General features: G+C 40.8%; 1 protein-coding gene across 1 annotated transcript in view; it reads left to right on the top strand.

The window, feature by feature from the left end:
• misp3 (MISP family member 3) overlaps positions 1 to 14,395 on the top strand; it is an 18,331-nt gene extending 3,936 nt beyond the window's left edge. Inside the window, exons 2-4 of the mRNA XM_023400898.2 lie at positions 5,071 to 7,597; positions 9,435 to 9,499; positions 10,872 to 14,395. Of these exons, the coding sequence (XP_023256666.1) occupies positions 5,137 to 7,597; positions 9,435 to 9,499; positions 10,872 to 10,967 (2,622 nt within the window). The 5' untranslated portion in view covers positions 5,071 to 5,136 and the 3' untranslated portion in view covers positions 10,968 to 14,395. The remainder of the gene's footprint in view (positions 1 to 5,070; positions 7,598 to 9,434; positions 9,500 to 10,871) is intronic.
• Positions 14,396 to 16,810: the final 2,415 nt, after the last annotated feature.

Below are 16,810 nucleotides of genomic sequence, written 5' to 3'. Positions count from 1 at the left end.
TCTGCTCTCTGGTGTTTTCAGTATTATGAAAGTGCAGGTTAACTATAAACCCAGCTTCTTTAGCAGCATCATTTCCAGTTACACACAGCAATTCAAACTCTATGAGACCAGAGAAACTCTTTACATAGAAAATAGTTGTTTGCTACAATATTATTGTTTAATATCTTAAAGAAATAGCCTACTGTTGGATCTGTACAAAACAACAATTCAGGCTGTTTCCTTTTTTCCAGTCTTCATGCTAACCTGTGCTAACCGAATACTAGCTCCAGCTACATATCTTAAAACATGTAATCGAAGCAATACAACATCGCAGTTTATTTCACAAAGGTCAACATGAAAGCATACAGTGATATAACCACACAGATTTCCTCTCCCTCTGGTACATTCCTTCATCCACTTGCAGTAAATGTTTACACATTTGATTACACACATCCACCCTCATCAATATTTTTTCAGTTTTTAATAAAGTGTTTTAAATGTTTATGCACAGATCTTTAATGAATTCCTCTCCAAAGTCTTCATCTCGTCTCATGTTATTAACAGAAACCCAGCTAGCTCATTGCTTAGAGCGACATGTACAGTCCAGAGAGGTGTACAGGTGTAATGCATGACCAGTTGAACTGACACCAGGTGATGTCAGTCTGAGCATATTCCACCTCTTCACTCTGAAAAGCTCTTTGTTTGCTTTCACTGTATGTTTTGGATCGCTGAACAGCTGAATGATGAAATGTCGTCCAATGAGTTTTGATGCATTTGGTTGAATCCGAGCGCACAGACTGCTCCTGTATACCTCTGCATTCATCCTGATGTCACCCTTTTGATGACAAAAACAATGTCACTGGGTGCTTTGTATAGGCTGGATATTTTCCGATCCTTTACATTCATCTAAACATCAAGACCCTTGGATAATAAACTGGCAATACAGCATGGCATGCTGGGATTTATTTTGGTAGAATGTCTATTTATGATCTGTTTCTGTGTTGTCATTTTGCAGATCTATCCCTGATGTAATGCACCTGACAGTTTGAGCAATCAGTATTTTTTTGTTCTTTGTTTTTCTCCAATATGTGGAAAAGCTGAATTCATAAACAATAATATGTACCTTTGTTTAATTCAATAGCCTCAGGAGTTTTGTTTCGACAGCACAACTTGGTCTGGTATGACCTGTAGCTTCTGGTGGCTAATGTTAGCAAGATTTCTGACTTTCTGACTCCACCTGAGCTGCTGTCACACATTTAACATTTTCCCATTGGTGCCTCTTGTGGCCAATGTTTGGCAAAAGCTACATAGGCTCACTTTAAGGGCAAATTTGTGAATTGTAATTTTGGCCTATATGAAAAAAACTTGAAAACTTAAAAAGTAAATAGACTATTCGACTAGTCCACTAATGTTTATTCTACTCTAATGTAGTTTACACCTTGGATTGTTATTGAAAACATTCTTTGAACACATAGATGTTTGTAATTATACATACTGTAAGTGTAACAGAAAATATTAAAGCATGTAATCTCAGATATAAGTGGACAGAATTAAAGTGTGCAGCGATATAATCACATCATCCCTCTCATCCCTCTGGTACATTCTTTCATTCACTTGCACGGTGTAATAATTAACGTGCTGCTCACTAATTGGATTAGTACTATACATTTTCAAATCCACAACAATAGGGTAAGCCTCAAGCACACGTCTTTGTGCATGCACACATGCTCATTCCTGTGTACGTATTAGTGAATGTTTACTCGTGTGAGCATGGCATGCAAATGTGGGCGTGCACAAATGATGTTCGGAGGGTGTTAATGTGCACCAGGGAGGAGATACAGGCAGCAAGGCACTAGGGCTGTGAGGAAAGAGAGCTTCCTTTTGTGTTGATTAAACAATGGTGGCCTGAAACAAGAAACGTGTATTTTTTAGAAATGTGTGTCTGTCACTCGGAGAGCATCCTCAAAGCATTCTGTTAACAGGTATGTGCAGCTGTATATTCAAGTATTCTGTGAATTGCTCTTCTTTTCTTGAACTTGAAATGCTTGTACACATATGTGAAACCAATCTGGTAAATAATAGGCACAATAGAAAGCAAAAATGTTAGAGAAATTATTCAGCCAAACCTGCAGAGACCAGCTTTTACATGCATCACTTCTGGCCACATTGACTAAATCATATCGAAGTAAGTGACTGTAAAATGTGCAAAGAACTATGTCAGCAACCATTAGATCGCAGCAGAACTAATTCTAATTAGAGATGAAGTTGGCTGCATTTATTTAAATTCATTAGAATTTTTGTCAAATGCCCTTAGATCTTAAACTACCTCAGGACACTGCTGACCCCAAAAAGGAGGGCAAGTTTATTTGTAAGGCCCGCCGCAGATGTATTTTTAATGATGATCATGATTTTGCTGTTCTTTTGATAAAGTGAGCCCCTTTGTAGATAATGAGCAAAACATAAGCCTGTTATGTAATGTTTTAATCCGCAATCTCTTGCAACCTTACTTAACCAAATGAGAGAGATGGATAGAATCTTTGGTTACACTTGTTCAGTGCATCTTAGAAAATAAGAAAAAACAGCCTGTCATATTAGATATATAATGTCTTTAGTTTGTTAAAGCAAATGTTCATAAGGGAAATATCCCATTAGGGCATGCAAGAGTTTACACTCAAAGTATATTACATTACCATTGCCTCAGTATAAATGAGGACTTTGTTTCACTGCTCTAGCATTGCAGGATCATTGTATTAATTGATTTAAGCTTGTTTGTTTTCAGCAGGATTTTCAGCAGAGTTAGCAGGTGTGTATGAATAAGACTGTTTAACCAGAGATTTGCGCTAAATTGCTCACTGTGAAATGCTTGTTTTCATGCTTTATTTCACAATAAAACTTCATGTTGTAAATTCTCTGCCAGTGTATATATATATATATATATATATATATATATATATATATATATATACATATAGGTCTGAACTACTCCACAACAACGCTGGGAGTACTTTACCCAGGTAATACCTGAACATATATAGTGTTCTCCAATTGTTTTTTGTGTTTGGGATCTATAAAGCTCAGTTAATGAGCTGGGGCTTTGTCTCACTCAGACACAGTGATAACATTGTGGGAATGCCAACTACCCGAACCCCCCACCTTCTCTCCCACTCGTGCCCCACGGGAAAACAGCCAGTCTGATAGCGGCCAGAGTACATTTCATAAAACTGGGCATTGAATCCATTGTGTCCATTCACAATTTTACTAAATATAGTGACTAGCAGTTCCCCAGACAAACCGTTGTTGATTGTAAACAGTGCCTGTCATAGTGCTCATGACTCATTGTTCCCGAACCATTCTTATCCTAATTCACCCTCATTGAGCCACATTCTTCTGCCGTGGTATCTACATGCTCTGCCATTATTATTATTACCACAGTGCTCCCCATTCTTCCTGCCATGTCATGCTGTCAGTCCCTATTATCTTTACATCAAGTGGGAGATGTGCTGTAACTGATTATTTACCTATCTATCTATCCATCCCAGTTCATCAGAGACCAGTCATCCCCAGTGATGGGATCTACATTCCCCTTAATGCAGTGCTTCTGAAACCTTTTCACGTCAAGGACCCCAACTGACCATTTGATAAGATTTTGTCCCAGACTTTTTCTTTAAGATGTTTTATTACAGAAAGTCTTTGAAACCCATGACCAAAATAGTCAAACATTCTGTCATTGTGCTACTTATGGATTGAATTACAGTGAAAAAAAATTATTATCCTTTTTTACCGAACTTTGAGAACCACTGCCTCAATGATCAGTCACAGTGCTGGAGCGCAGCCTGGAGAGGCTTGGCAAGGATCACAGTGGATGGGGATGGGAGTTTGTCTGTGTTTGTGTGTGTGTGTGTGTGTGTGTGTGTGTGTGTCTGTGTGTGTCTTTGCGTGTGTGTGTGTGTGTGTGTGTGTATAAGAGAGATGTATGGAGGGCAGTAATATTGATAATAAGCATGTTTGAAATAGAAAAATGTGTGTGTTGAAGAAAAATATATATTGGAGGACCTGGACCTCCCTATAGTCAGGATACCCTGCAGCCAATCCTATTGTTACTTCAGATTATATGTGTGTGTTTGCGTGTGTGTGTGTGTGGTACTGAGCTACTCCCCAGCCTGTAAGCTGATTAAAGGAAGGTGTGTTCAGCAGAAAACTTTATACGTTGTGGAGGGAGTGGAGCACAGCAGCTACTACCTTGCAGCCAAAGCCAAGCACAGCATTATAAACAGACTGCCTGTCTATATAACAACTAGAGCACCCAGTATGCCATTAAAAAGATGAATGCACTTCATGCTAGCTGAATCTTTGTTGCTCTAATCCTGCACAAGCTAGCATGCACAATTTCTTTGCACAAACACACAAATGGGTGACAAAATTCAAAGAAAAAACAACATAAAGTGTCATAGTAATCCTCTAGAAAAGCTTCAATGCTCCTTGGCATAGATTCACCATGTCTCTACTGGAGGTATTAACCATGCGTCTGAAACATATTCCCTCATTTGGTGTTTTGATGATGGTGGTGGAGAGCCCAGTCTGACAAATCCAAAACCCCACGGATGTGGTGAATTATGTTGAGATGTGAGGACTGTGGAGGCAATAGCATCTGATTCATCCTCATTTTCATACTTACTAAACAATTCTTTGACTTCCTGTGACCTGTTTATCTGCTTTTGTTTTGTTTATCCACTCATTTAATCAGATCTTCCATTAAGTGTTCCCCATCTGTATTTGGATTACATGTTGCTGTAGCACACAGTTATTGCAACCTCTGATGGCTTAAACAAAAGTTGATATTTGACTCATAAAGCAGACAAAAAAGCCCTGCCATGTGAATGCAAATGCCATTTGCTTAGAGAAAGAAGTTTATGTTTTTATTTAATTTGTCTTTTCATAATAATTTTTCTTTTAAAATGTTCCTTTCTCCTGGCTGTAATAAATAGCTGCTGAAATAATGCGATATAAAATGGGTGGCCATGTTTGTTGCTGAACCCTGATAATCACTCTGTTATTCCCCTCTCTCCTCTGTGTTCCTCTGCTTTCACTAAGACTGACTGGCTGGAGGCCAAACATCCTGACTGCTCCAAACGGTTTTACATTAGCAGACTTGTTACCATGGCAACAAAGCCAGTGGCCTGGGAGGAACAGGGTCCTGTCAGCTCACTAGACAGGTCAGTCAATGAGTCCTGGGCACAGGGTGAAGTGGATGCAGCCATAAGCCACAGCTCTCCTATGCAAGACAAAAAGGCTCCCAGGGCAGAACCTGAGGAAGACATAGATGTCCTGGAGCCCGGAGCTCAAGACGAAACTCTGCAGGGGAACCAAACACTCTCAAGAACCACAATAGCTGTTGCAACCAAATTGGAAAAGAATCAAGAATCAACAACCCCCAGGGAGACACAAGAAGTTGTGACAGAATTAGAACAAGTTCCCAAAAAACAATTGGAAACATCACAGGCTCAGGAGGCATCTGAAAACCTTGCTGATGAATATGAGGATGCTTTCCCACCACCACCACCTCCCCCACTCAGTGCCTTATCAACAGAAGAATGCTTTGAGAAAGAGGCCTTTTCCAGCCTGGAGGGCGAGGCGGCCGAATGCCTCAGTGATGTTGAGATCTTCTCAGACCCTGCAGAAGATCTACTGTCTCCTGATAAGGAGCTCATTGAACTAGTTGATCAAGAGGTAGATTCAGCATCTGAGGAAAATGGGACAGCAGATGAGATGGACACACAGCTGCACTTCTTACCAGATGGTTTAGGCTACAGTGAAAGTGAAAATAACACATCAGGGGATGTTCACCATTCTCCCTCTGACATTAACAACTCAGGTGATGCATACACTGTGTGTTCCCCTCCTTTTGCTGATGAGAGTGAGGAAGAAGAGGAAATGAAGGTGGATATTACATGTTGCCAGCAGCAGTGTGGTACACTAGAAATCAGAAGCAAGCCTTTCCAAACTGCCAATATCCCCCTTTCCACTGAACAAGCCCCGGCCTCAGCCCTGCCTGCAGTTCCCTCAGCCAAACAGCAGGGTGAGCTGTTGCCCCAAAGCCAATGTGGACTTACCCCCAGGGGAGCAAACCAGGAAGCTGCACAACAGGTGCAGGGCCAAGGCTCTCCACCTTTGTCGACTGTTGCCATGGAGCTGTCCAATCAGGGCGGGACAGCTTCCCAAGGCTTTGGTTGTGTTGTAGCTGTGAGAGAAAGGCACAGTAGGGTGGGGGAAAGGACAGTGGGAGAAAGCGAGCAAACAGGTGGAGTGGAAAGGCAGAAAGAGAGAGGACTTGAAAGGAGCAAGGCGGCCAGGCAGCAACATGGCAGAGGACTGTTAAGATATTCAAAAACAGTCCAAGTACAAGAGCTTAGGACAGAAAAATATAGCTGTGGTGTGTCTTTTAAACACAGCAAACACGTCAGAATGGAGAGTGACTCGTGTGATGACAGCCAGAGTGACAGTGGAGTGTCAGCAGACTTCTCTCCATGCAGCACTTTGGAGGGCAACACCACCATGTCTACAGGCAATCCAGGAACTGTCCCCAAAGAGACTCCCATCGAGAGGGAGATCCGACGGGCTGTGGAGCGTGAACACAGCCTGAGAAGGTCCAGAGGGCTTCCAAATCTACCCACCTCCCCAGAGTATGTGGAGATTCCTCTAAGAAAAACTGTTCTCTGCCAGTCTCTCACCACTGAGAGGTGTCAAGGCAAAGACAGGCAATTTGCAGGCAAAAAAATGGAGCATGATATCCATGAAGAGGCCCGGAGGGAACAGGATCTGGTCAAGCTTGGGAAAGTTCCAGGTTTCTATGACAAAGGCACAGTTCGCCAACTGAAGGAGAGGAAGCAGCTTTTTGAGGCCTTTCAGAAGCCCAGTGACTCAACTTTGACTGTCTCAACCAGGTGTAAAACCACATCCTGGTCCTCAGCCAGTGACATTTCAACCCTAGAGGAGGATATCTCATCACAGATATCCACTGCAGGACGCTCGTATGTGGAGAGGAGACGGAGCCTAGACCTGCTAAATCCCACAGAGAGCCCCATCTTAGCCAAAGGAGGGGGTTCCACCAGCTCAACTCCCCGAGGACCGGGTGTCTCTGAGGGGACTGGTCGCCAGGTCACCATCCTAGAGGATAACCTGAGTGTCTCAGCACAGAAGCTCTACCATGCCAGACAAGAGGCACAGCCTGTCACCACAGTCGACTCTGGAAGTCCAAACATCTCATCATCCATGACAGGAGGACATGGAGCGATTAACGGGAGAAAGCAGGAAAAGGAGGAAGAGGAGGAGGAGGAAGCACCTAAGGAGAATCCCTTTTACAAGCTGCGCTCCTCAACAAATTTAGTTAAAGTGGAGCAGGATATCCGGGAGGCTCAAGAGAGGGAGAAGGAGCTTCGCAAGCAGAGGATCAGCCTGTATGGGGGAACAGGGGGTGCAACTGGAGGAGAAAGAGGAGGAGGAAGGAGGTCAGCCAGCATTGAAGGACAGAGTCCCGCATTGTCTCCCTCCTCACTGAATGGACTGGCTGTTCCTGACTTACCTGGCTCATCACCCAGGTGGGCAACTGGACCCTCAGCAGGTAAGTGTAGCACTGAGCCTTAAGTTTAAGGGTCAAAGCGTGTTTGGAAAGGGTGAAACTGATTCTGCTTGTGCCCACAAGCTCATACAGTCAATGTGTTTGTGTGTGTGTGTTAGAGTGTTTGTGTTAGTGTGTATGTGTGTGTGTGTGTGTGTGTGTGTGTGTGTGTGTGTGTGTGTGTGTGTGTGTGTGTGTGTGTGTGTGTGTATGTGGAAGCTTGTGAGTGTCGATATGTGTGTAATCTTTATATCTGCGGTGAGATGATGAAAACCCCCTGAAACGGCCCAGTGAGCACATTATTTCATTTTTCTCATGGTCAGTGGAAAACAACTTTCAAAACCAGTGTTTGCTGTCACTAATAATAACTTTGCAGCAGCGACCATAAGGTGGCCGACAAGAAAATAAAGTTCTGTAACTCCACAATAAATGTAGCATCTAGTCTGTCATATTAATTGAAGCTGAGGTGAGGAAAAGTCCTGAGTCATATCTTGACACTATTGTGTCAGCAAGAAAGGAACACAGTGGAAGAGTCCAATTTTGGGATGAAGTCTAAATCCTGCATTCAAAAAGTGCATACAACTTGTTTTTGGTTGTCATGGTGATATATGATTAGTGTAGAGCCTTTGGACAACATGAGTAAATGTCATATACAGTGCTGCCTATAGAGCCTTCTGTAAGGACGGGTTATTTATGTGTATCTCTGTGTGATTTCAACTTTGCTGCCACCGTGTCTTGTACAGCAGTGACTCACAACCAGGGGTACTTGATAATTCTCCTGTTGCCAGGGGGTACGTGGAAAGTTTGTGAAGTCTATCTGAAACAAAATATATTACGATTTGATTAAACAAATATATTCACATATTGAGTCAGCGTTAACACCTGGGACAACTGATAGCATGAAAACCAGTTAATCAGCAAGCAGAGAAGTTAGCTAAAAGTAACGCATTAACAGTTCAACAAGTCAGCTTAAACGGATGGATAAATGACTGACCTAGCCGAAGGTAAGGGATACATTTGGAAATTGCTAAAGGTAAAGGATAAACAGTTGAAATATTGAGCTAAGACAGTTGGATAAATGGTGAGAAACATCTGAAGGAACTATTGAAGAGTTGGAATAGTTTGCTATGGATAAAAAAAAAAGTTGAAATATAGCAAAAAGTAAAGCGGTTAAAAAAGCTATAACCAAAGACTAAATAAATGTTTAGCTTCTACCTCAGGTTTAGAGCAAACTTATTCTAACAATATGCACATGTATATAATATTAGTGTTACATTACATCTATTTTTAAAGTATTTCAAAAGGTCAACTATTTGGAGCATGATGGGTAAATCAAACTAAAAAGGTTGATGACTAATGACCGAGTATGTTTGACTGTGTGTGTTTTGTTGGCAGGAAAGGTTGCCAATATATTTTTTTCTTTCTTGCTTTGTGACTATATGAATGAAAGCGTCACCGAACGTCATAGTTTAACAACTGTTTGACAAACTGACCAGGGTGTGCCACTACAGAATGTGAATGACCATGACTCACTGCTGGGAAAGGAACAATTGTATATTGTTTTATATACAATGAGTTGTAAAAGCCTTTTTATATCCTTTCATTTCTGGTGCCTGCCTTCTGTTTTCATTTCACCATGTTCATGTTCAACAAAACAATTCTTTCCCTTAATTCCCTCTGCATTCGTTTCTGTCTCCTCTCATTTCTCTTTGCTCCTTCACTCATAATTTGATTCAAGGAGGCTTTATTGCTCTCAGTGTGGAGCACAAACAAAATCATAGGAACACCTTTGCCTTGCTATTCCTGCCCTCACCCACTTTTTATTCCCTCTCTCTTGCAGCACACCAATCTGTTGGCAAGTTTGCCGTGTGGCCGCCGCCCCAGGCTGAAGAGGGAAGGTCAGAGGTGAGTCAGTAAAGCCAATCTTCCCGTTGCAATGACATTTAGACAGTTCACTTTCTTTTATGCAACTATTTCCTATGAGACTCTGAAAATTTGACCATGTGGAAAAACATCAGGCTTCACAATGACATCTGTTAAGTATTTCTTGCTCTATAGATTAACACATCAACCCTACCTATCTGGCACACTTGGTATAGGACATGAAAATGTAGGCAAATCACCTTCCTGAGTCTCCCTCGAATTCAGCTAAGGCGATATCAGGTTCCACAATCAGGAAGTGTCTTTAGCTAAGAGTTCACTCAGTATATGAACTGCAGTGTAGCTTTGGGGGTTGAATGAGTCTCTCAGCAGCCAATGGTCCAATGAGGAAAGGCTCTAAGGAGGATGTCAGGCATCTCTTCCGCACCAAATATGGGCCACAAACATCTGATAACATGCGGAACACACAGTAAGGAGCTTATCTTTATAGATAAGACAAGAAGGCAAACAGCCCTGAGACTGAGAGAGGGAGGGGAAGTCAGAGTCTGCAGAGTGGGTATTTGTGTGTGTGTGTGTGTGTGTGTGTGTGTGTGTGTGTGTGTGTGTGTGTGTGTGTGTTTATGTTTATGTGCACGTGTGTGTGTGTGTATGTTTATGTGCACGTGCGTGTGTGTGTGTGTGCGTGTGTGTTGGCAGCCAATAGCAGAGAAAGAGGAAAGTCAATTGACAATCCCACTGATTTGTGTTACCTGCCTTGTGGGTCTCGCATCTCTTTGAAAGTGTGCTATCTCTGATTAGAGTTGAGTGCTGCTCCATGGTTTTAGCTGTTTAATTCAGTTTGGCTTTGATATGCCGGGTTTCAGCTGCACGGTTCAGTTTGACATTAGCATTAGCAACATTTTGCTCCCTTTCCTCTCACTGTCACATGCGATTCTCCCTCTCTCTCTCTCTCTCTCTCTCACTCCCTCTCTCCTTCTTTCTCTCAGCTGGTTGGTTATCTGCTTTCGGCACAGACCTGGTTCCGATTACAGTTGAGGAACAAACGGAGGATTGCAGGAGAAATTGGCCTCAGTTGTTGACTTAGTCATCCTGAACATGGCCTTGGATCATAGTCGCATTAACCTCCCTTTGACTTCCAGAGCTAATGATGCTCATCCAAAGGGATGTCCTCTGGAGGAAATAAATTCATGCTTCTCTTTTTATCTTTTTGCTCCTTTTTTTTTTTTCCTGTTTTGGCTTATTGGTCTCATCTCCTGCTCCCACACATCTGATGTTTCTACTCTTCGATTCTCTTTCTTTTTCTACTCCCACGATCACATACAACTTTCTGTCTACCTCCACTTTTACCTTGCAGTCACCACCTACTCCTGCTGTCCTCTATTCCCTCTACAACCAGGTCCTCCTGAGTCCGCGGACCCCCAGGCAGAAGACCCCTCTAGTACAGCGCTGGGAGTCAGGCCTGCTCAATGGACACAACGAGGATGACAACTGAGGAGACGCTGACAGCGAAACAGGGACATGTAGTTTTTGAAGTGGAGGGCTGAAAGACTGTGAGATAAAAGAGGAGACCGTTGTACGGAAAGTGGGAACAGACGAGAGGAGGGAGCAATGATGAAGAGGAGGAAAAAGAGAGAGAATGTGAAGTGAGAAAGAGGTCAGGGATTTAGGCTAGAAAGGGGGTCAGGAGGATTGGGAGCAGGGAAAAGGATTGGTGGTGGACTGGAAAACCCTAAAGAGTCCTTCAGTGAGGAGGAGAGAAAAAGGAGGAGGAGAGCCACCTATTAGTGGATAAGCACTTGGCCTGCTTCTGCTGCTGGAAACTCTGAGACTAATGAACATAAAATGGCAAATAATAACAATGAGACTGCACTGGAGAAAAGAAAAATGTAAATTTAGTGAGAACAGGATTTTAAAACCTTAATGAATTTCTTTACCAATGGATTTTTTTTTTTATGATAATGAGTTATTATTTGTTGATGAAAATAGAATAGCACAGTGTCTGATACTAAAGAAAGCTTGAAAAACAAAGTGTCATCACCAGTTTTATGCTTTAATGATGTCTTACACTGAGTTATCAGATTATAACACCTGTACAAACTAATGCAATCCAATACAATAGCATTGCAATAAATCCTAACTTTGTGTAGCTCAGTTTGTTCATTTTTTTATTCATACTGTCAACAACTGAGAGTTGTTGATTCAACTTTGAGGTAATTTCCGGGGGCTGTGTAAGTGGCGGGTTTGTGTTCAGCTGCATTAACTAGATCTTTTTCCAATATATTTATATACATGAAGAGGCAGAACGTAATAACTCTCAGTAATGTAGAACAGTGCAACTTCAACAGCAACTACAACCCTGAAAATGCTACTTCACAAAAACAATTAACTGAAGGGTTATTTAATTTGATCACACTGTAGGTGTTTTCATCAGTGTATATATATATATACAAGTTATTGCACGGGTCTTAATCCATGAGGAGCTACTCCTTTTGGTACTTCCATGCGTCACTATACTGAAAGCTGGATTATAGTGTAATAAGGCACCTTCTTAACAAAGTACAAAGTTGATCTGAATTGCAGAGCTGAATGATGCTACACAATACAAACCTAATGCTTGAATAATAGCTGCTCTGTTGTAAGGTTTGTAACACGATGCAATAAGTGATGTACTTTGGAATGAAATTTGATACAAAAACAAAGGTTTCTTTCCTTAATTGCTTTGCATTTGTGTCGGACTAAGTCAGATATAACCTTAAAGTTCCTCTCCAGATGTGTTAAACTATGTAAAAACACCCTTGTATGATTAATATTTTGTTTAACATGGTTTCCCCTCATAAAGTGTGGCGAAAAAAAAAAAATGGAGGCTAGAAGCACATATACATTTACTTCCTAATTGAGAAATCTTGATCAGGCCTTGTCCCCCGCCCACCACCGCTACTGACGCTAGGCTGACAGGTGAAACTGCAGAGTATCAATGGGTAGCGGAAACATTGGGGAGTCTCAGCCACATGATTGAGCCTCAGTCAGTTTATTGTGCAACGAAATTGGCAACTAGAAGCGTATCAGAACGGTAAGCGTAGTTATTTCTTTATGTTGTTTGTTAGCTTATAACTGGCAGTGGCTGACATGGTGTTCGTGGCTGTGCTAATGCAGACTCGCCAAGGTTTTGACAAAGGTCAAAGGTCGTGGTGACGAACAAAACGTGGTTTTGGCATTGTCAACGCGATATCTCAAGAACTCTTCAAAGGAATCCCTTCACATTTGCCACAAATGTCCATTGGGATTCAATGATGAACTGATTAGATTTTGGTGGTCAAGGTTTTTTTTGTTTTGTTTTTTTGACACTGGCTTCATCAGTGTTTGGGGTCACAACGCTTTATGGTAAATAATGCGTTGTGATTACACCAAATGAGGAAATAGTTCATGTTTTATATGTTATATGGGCTACTTATGAACAAAAGGAACAAATACACGGCTATTGATTGTCAAAAAGTCACTCATATGCGAAGAAATGTACATAATCTTATATAGTGATGATATAACTCCCCATTAGACCTCTTCTGAACAAACTGTTATAAAAGTGAAAAAAACTAAACAAAAAAACAGCAACTGGTATTTATGTAATACTCGAACCATTCTCACATATAAAGCATATCAAAGCCTCCGCATATTTATTCATGTTTTACTGCTGAGGTCTCTGACACCCCAATAAAGGTAATGTGCCATTTTCTGTGGCAGATTTCTGAAACATGTCATCAGTTCAAATTTGTGTTTAGAAGCAATTCTCATTAAATTTAGGTCATGAAATTCCATGCTGAGAAAACATTTATCATGTTGTTTGAGCTTTTAAAGAGGGTTCAGGGTCCCCAGGACGCCAACAGAACATGAGTGTTACAATGCATATCTCCCTGACCTGATAGGAATGGCACTATGTATGTTTTCGCCACAACATAAATGTAACAGATCCAATTATCCGCCTTATGTGCTGTCTTTATTTGGGTTCCTCGCACTGTCAGCGGTCAAAGAGAAATGTGTCACCATGGATACAGCTTTGGAAGATGTTCTTTGCCAGAATTAAGCAGCATAAATGCCCCAGTGGGCTTTGTGTGTGTGTGTGTGTGTGTGTGTGTGTTTGTGCGTGTGTGTGTGTGTGTGTGTGTGAGATCACGCTTTAGTGACCTCCCAATCTCCTGTGAATAATTCATCACCTCATTCTGACTGGACGCAGCCCAGTGACATTGCAAGAACATCATTAGGGTGGAGCTGCATCAACTTCACAATTATTAATAAACTTCATTCCTCACTAGGAAACATCTTTCATGTTGTATTATGTTGCCAGGCTTGATGCCACATCATCTTGGGATTAAACTGATGTATAAAACAAATGTAGCAAATCATACACACTCCCTACAAGACCAAAGCTTGACACTGAGAGTATACGAATTGTAAAACATACTTGTTTCTTTTCTGTGACCTAAGATAGAGATCAAGCATTAATTTTTTGTGCTCACACTATCAAACATGGCAACCTAACAAGGCAAGCAAAGTGCACTTTCCAGGTTATCTCTCACTCTGATATCTAATCTGGCTGGCACTCAGATGTGATGACCCAATAATAAACCTGCATACCTGTCTATCACCTGTTCAGCTCCAGACTCATTTCCATGATATTTCATTATCACTGTCTTCCAAAGTCCTGCTTGCAGGAAGTCATCGAAGCAGCATTGTAAGAGATGGCCAGCGTTTAGAGGATTAGCTGCTGCTCTTCTAATGCCTCTTTGTCAAGAGGACAAAAGTATGTGGAGAAGTGGAGGGGATGAGTATTTGTGTGGTATTTGGATTTGATATGTGAGTGCAGGAACAAGTTCTGTTTGTACTCAAATGTCTGTGTGTTTGTGTAGAAATAAACTCTCCCTTGCAGTGGTGGAATGTAACTGAATATATTCACTCAAGCACTTTAATTACATATCATTTTAAGGCACTTGTAAATATTTGAGTACTGCCAATTTATGCCACTTCTGCTTCACTACATTTCATAGAAAATGATAATTTCACTTTATAATACAGGCCCTTAATTTCCTTGGAATTTCCAAGATGGTTTGCTGGAAAGAACTATATACTGTATACTTTGGGGCTAATTATTTGGAAAAATATAAATTTCCTTGACAGAAATCTCAATTTAAACCCAAGAAAATATTCAGTAATTATTATAAGACTTACTTTCCATATTTGTAGTTGACAAATGTCTCATCTTTGCATGTTCAACTGATCAGCTGTGCATTAACTAAAAGACTTTTTAGGTTACAATAGGAATTGATTTGAAACAATTTATTTCACATTTAACTGTTTTACTCCACTATATTTATTTGACAGCTATAGTTACTAAATACTTTGCAGGTTATAGTTTTCATACAAAACACGGTATAAGTAATCTTATAAAAATATTATTCACGATCTTATAAAATATGTTAATTTGCTATAAATTAAACAGCCCAGTAGTATTAAAATAGCTCAAATTAGCTCCCTACCGGTAAAGCAACATTGTTAAAAGCAGGAATTTTACTTGTAAATTAGTATTTTTATTTTGATATTGCTACTTTTACATAAGAATCTAATACCCCTTCCACCACTATAGTCATATTACCATAGCACTGCAGCCATGGAAAACATACCCTTATGCATGGGCCAGTAGGCCAGTTTCATCTGTCTACACAGTCACAACTCATGCAGCCACTATGTGCTGTATGTGTTTGAAGTTATACACACAGGCCCCCCTCCAGTCTCCAATCAGTGTGTGTGTGTGTGTGTGTGTGTGTGTGTGTGTGTTTGTTTGTGTGTGTGTGTGTGTGTGTGTGTTTTTGTGTGTGTGTTCTGTCAACAGAAAATAAAAGAGATTCAGAGATTAGTCATTTTCTTTCCTCACATATGGGCCTTTTGCACATCATAATGCTTGGTGTGGGGGTGTGTTCTGCTACTTTGATGTTGGAAAGAGGAGGGGGGAATAAAATGGCAAAGCTGAGTCACAGAGAATTAACATAAAGCCATGACAGAGAATTTCATGCAGTCTGTTTTTTATTGTATGGTGGGGAGGAGAAGACCCGTGTGTTCTTTTGCTGCAAACACATATCTCCATCTTAACATGAAATTGTCTGTGTTAATGTTATTTTGTCAATTACTGTGTCTTAATTATTTTGTTTTCTCATAACAAGTGACATAAACTTATATCTCTGTTCCAAATCACTTGGTATTATTTTTTAGTTGTTCTAACAAAATAAGATCTTTTTAAACTAAGACTCCTTTTCTATTAGACAAATTAAAACAAAAACAACTTCCTATTATAGAGATTGTGGCAATATTCATAACAAGATATTTCCCTGCGCAGCAGCAAGGAGGCATCTGACCTGTACAGCACTTCTCAGACTGTCAGTGATTAAAACCGGAGGTACTTTCAGGCTGTCATTGTTTAACCAGGTTGCTGAAACTGACACTGTCGGAACCTGTAATTCCAGTTTTGGTGAATTTCATGTTTTAAATTAAACTGAATAATACATGGTCTTTGGTTGGGAAAGCTCTACCCTCCGTTTATCTGCCTGTTTTAAAAAGGGACTCTGGAAACACTGATCAAAAACAAGACTGTTTTTACTGTGATGTATATCGGCTTTGTTTTAAGCTGTCGCCACAGTGTTTTGCCATATACAGTATAGTGTTTGCTCTGCAGTCAGTAGGTGAAGAGTGCAAAAAGGTTCAAAGTACCTTTAAATTCTGTGCTCACTTTTCATGCTTTGTATATTTGCCTGAAAAACATTACACTCAATAATTCACATTTGCTCTTGCCCTTGAAACATGAATTATTTCACAAGAATGTCTGAGTGTTCACATGAAGTCACTGAACTGGCCAACCGCTGGCCCCTGAGCTAATTTCTCTGAAATGTTCAGAAAACAAAGTAATAGCATATTTCTTTCTATTGCCACTCAATATAAATCCTTGCTTTAGTGCTGACTTACTAAATTAATGAGGTTCATTGCATCAGATTAAATTAAATTAAAATCAAACGAGCTGCCAAACTGTATATGAAATGCTCACACCTGCCACAGTCTCTGATTTCGGAACACACCTTCACGTTTAGTTTCTGCACACACTCCTTTAGCTAATACATTGGAGACGCAGCACTGGGTGGCATAAAAAAGGGCAATTAACTTGAGTTTCGAGATTTCATAAGTCATTTGATATCGACCTGACTCATGATTCAGCGCGTCACACATGCACACTCAGAAACACACAGGCAGTCTGTTAGAGGCCGGTGTGCTGCGGGTGGAAATGATGACACCACTTAA

Source organism: Seriola lalandi, unplaced genomic scaffold (assembly GCF_002814215.2).
Source record: "Seriola lalandi dorsalis isolate HSWRI2012SDOR001 ecotype SW California unplaced genomic scaffold, Sedor1 jcf7180002053069, whole genome shotgun sequence".
In the NCBI taxonomy this organism is placed as follows: Eukaryota; Metazoa; Chordata; class Actinopteri; order Carangiformes; family Carangidae; genus Seriola; species Seriola lalandi.
Note: the sequence above shows the minus strand (reverse complement) of the source record. Positions and strands in the feature narration are given on the sequence as shown.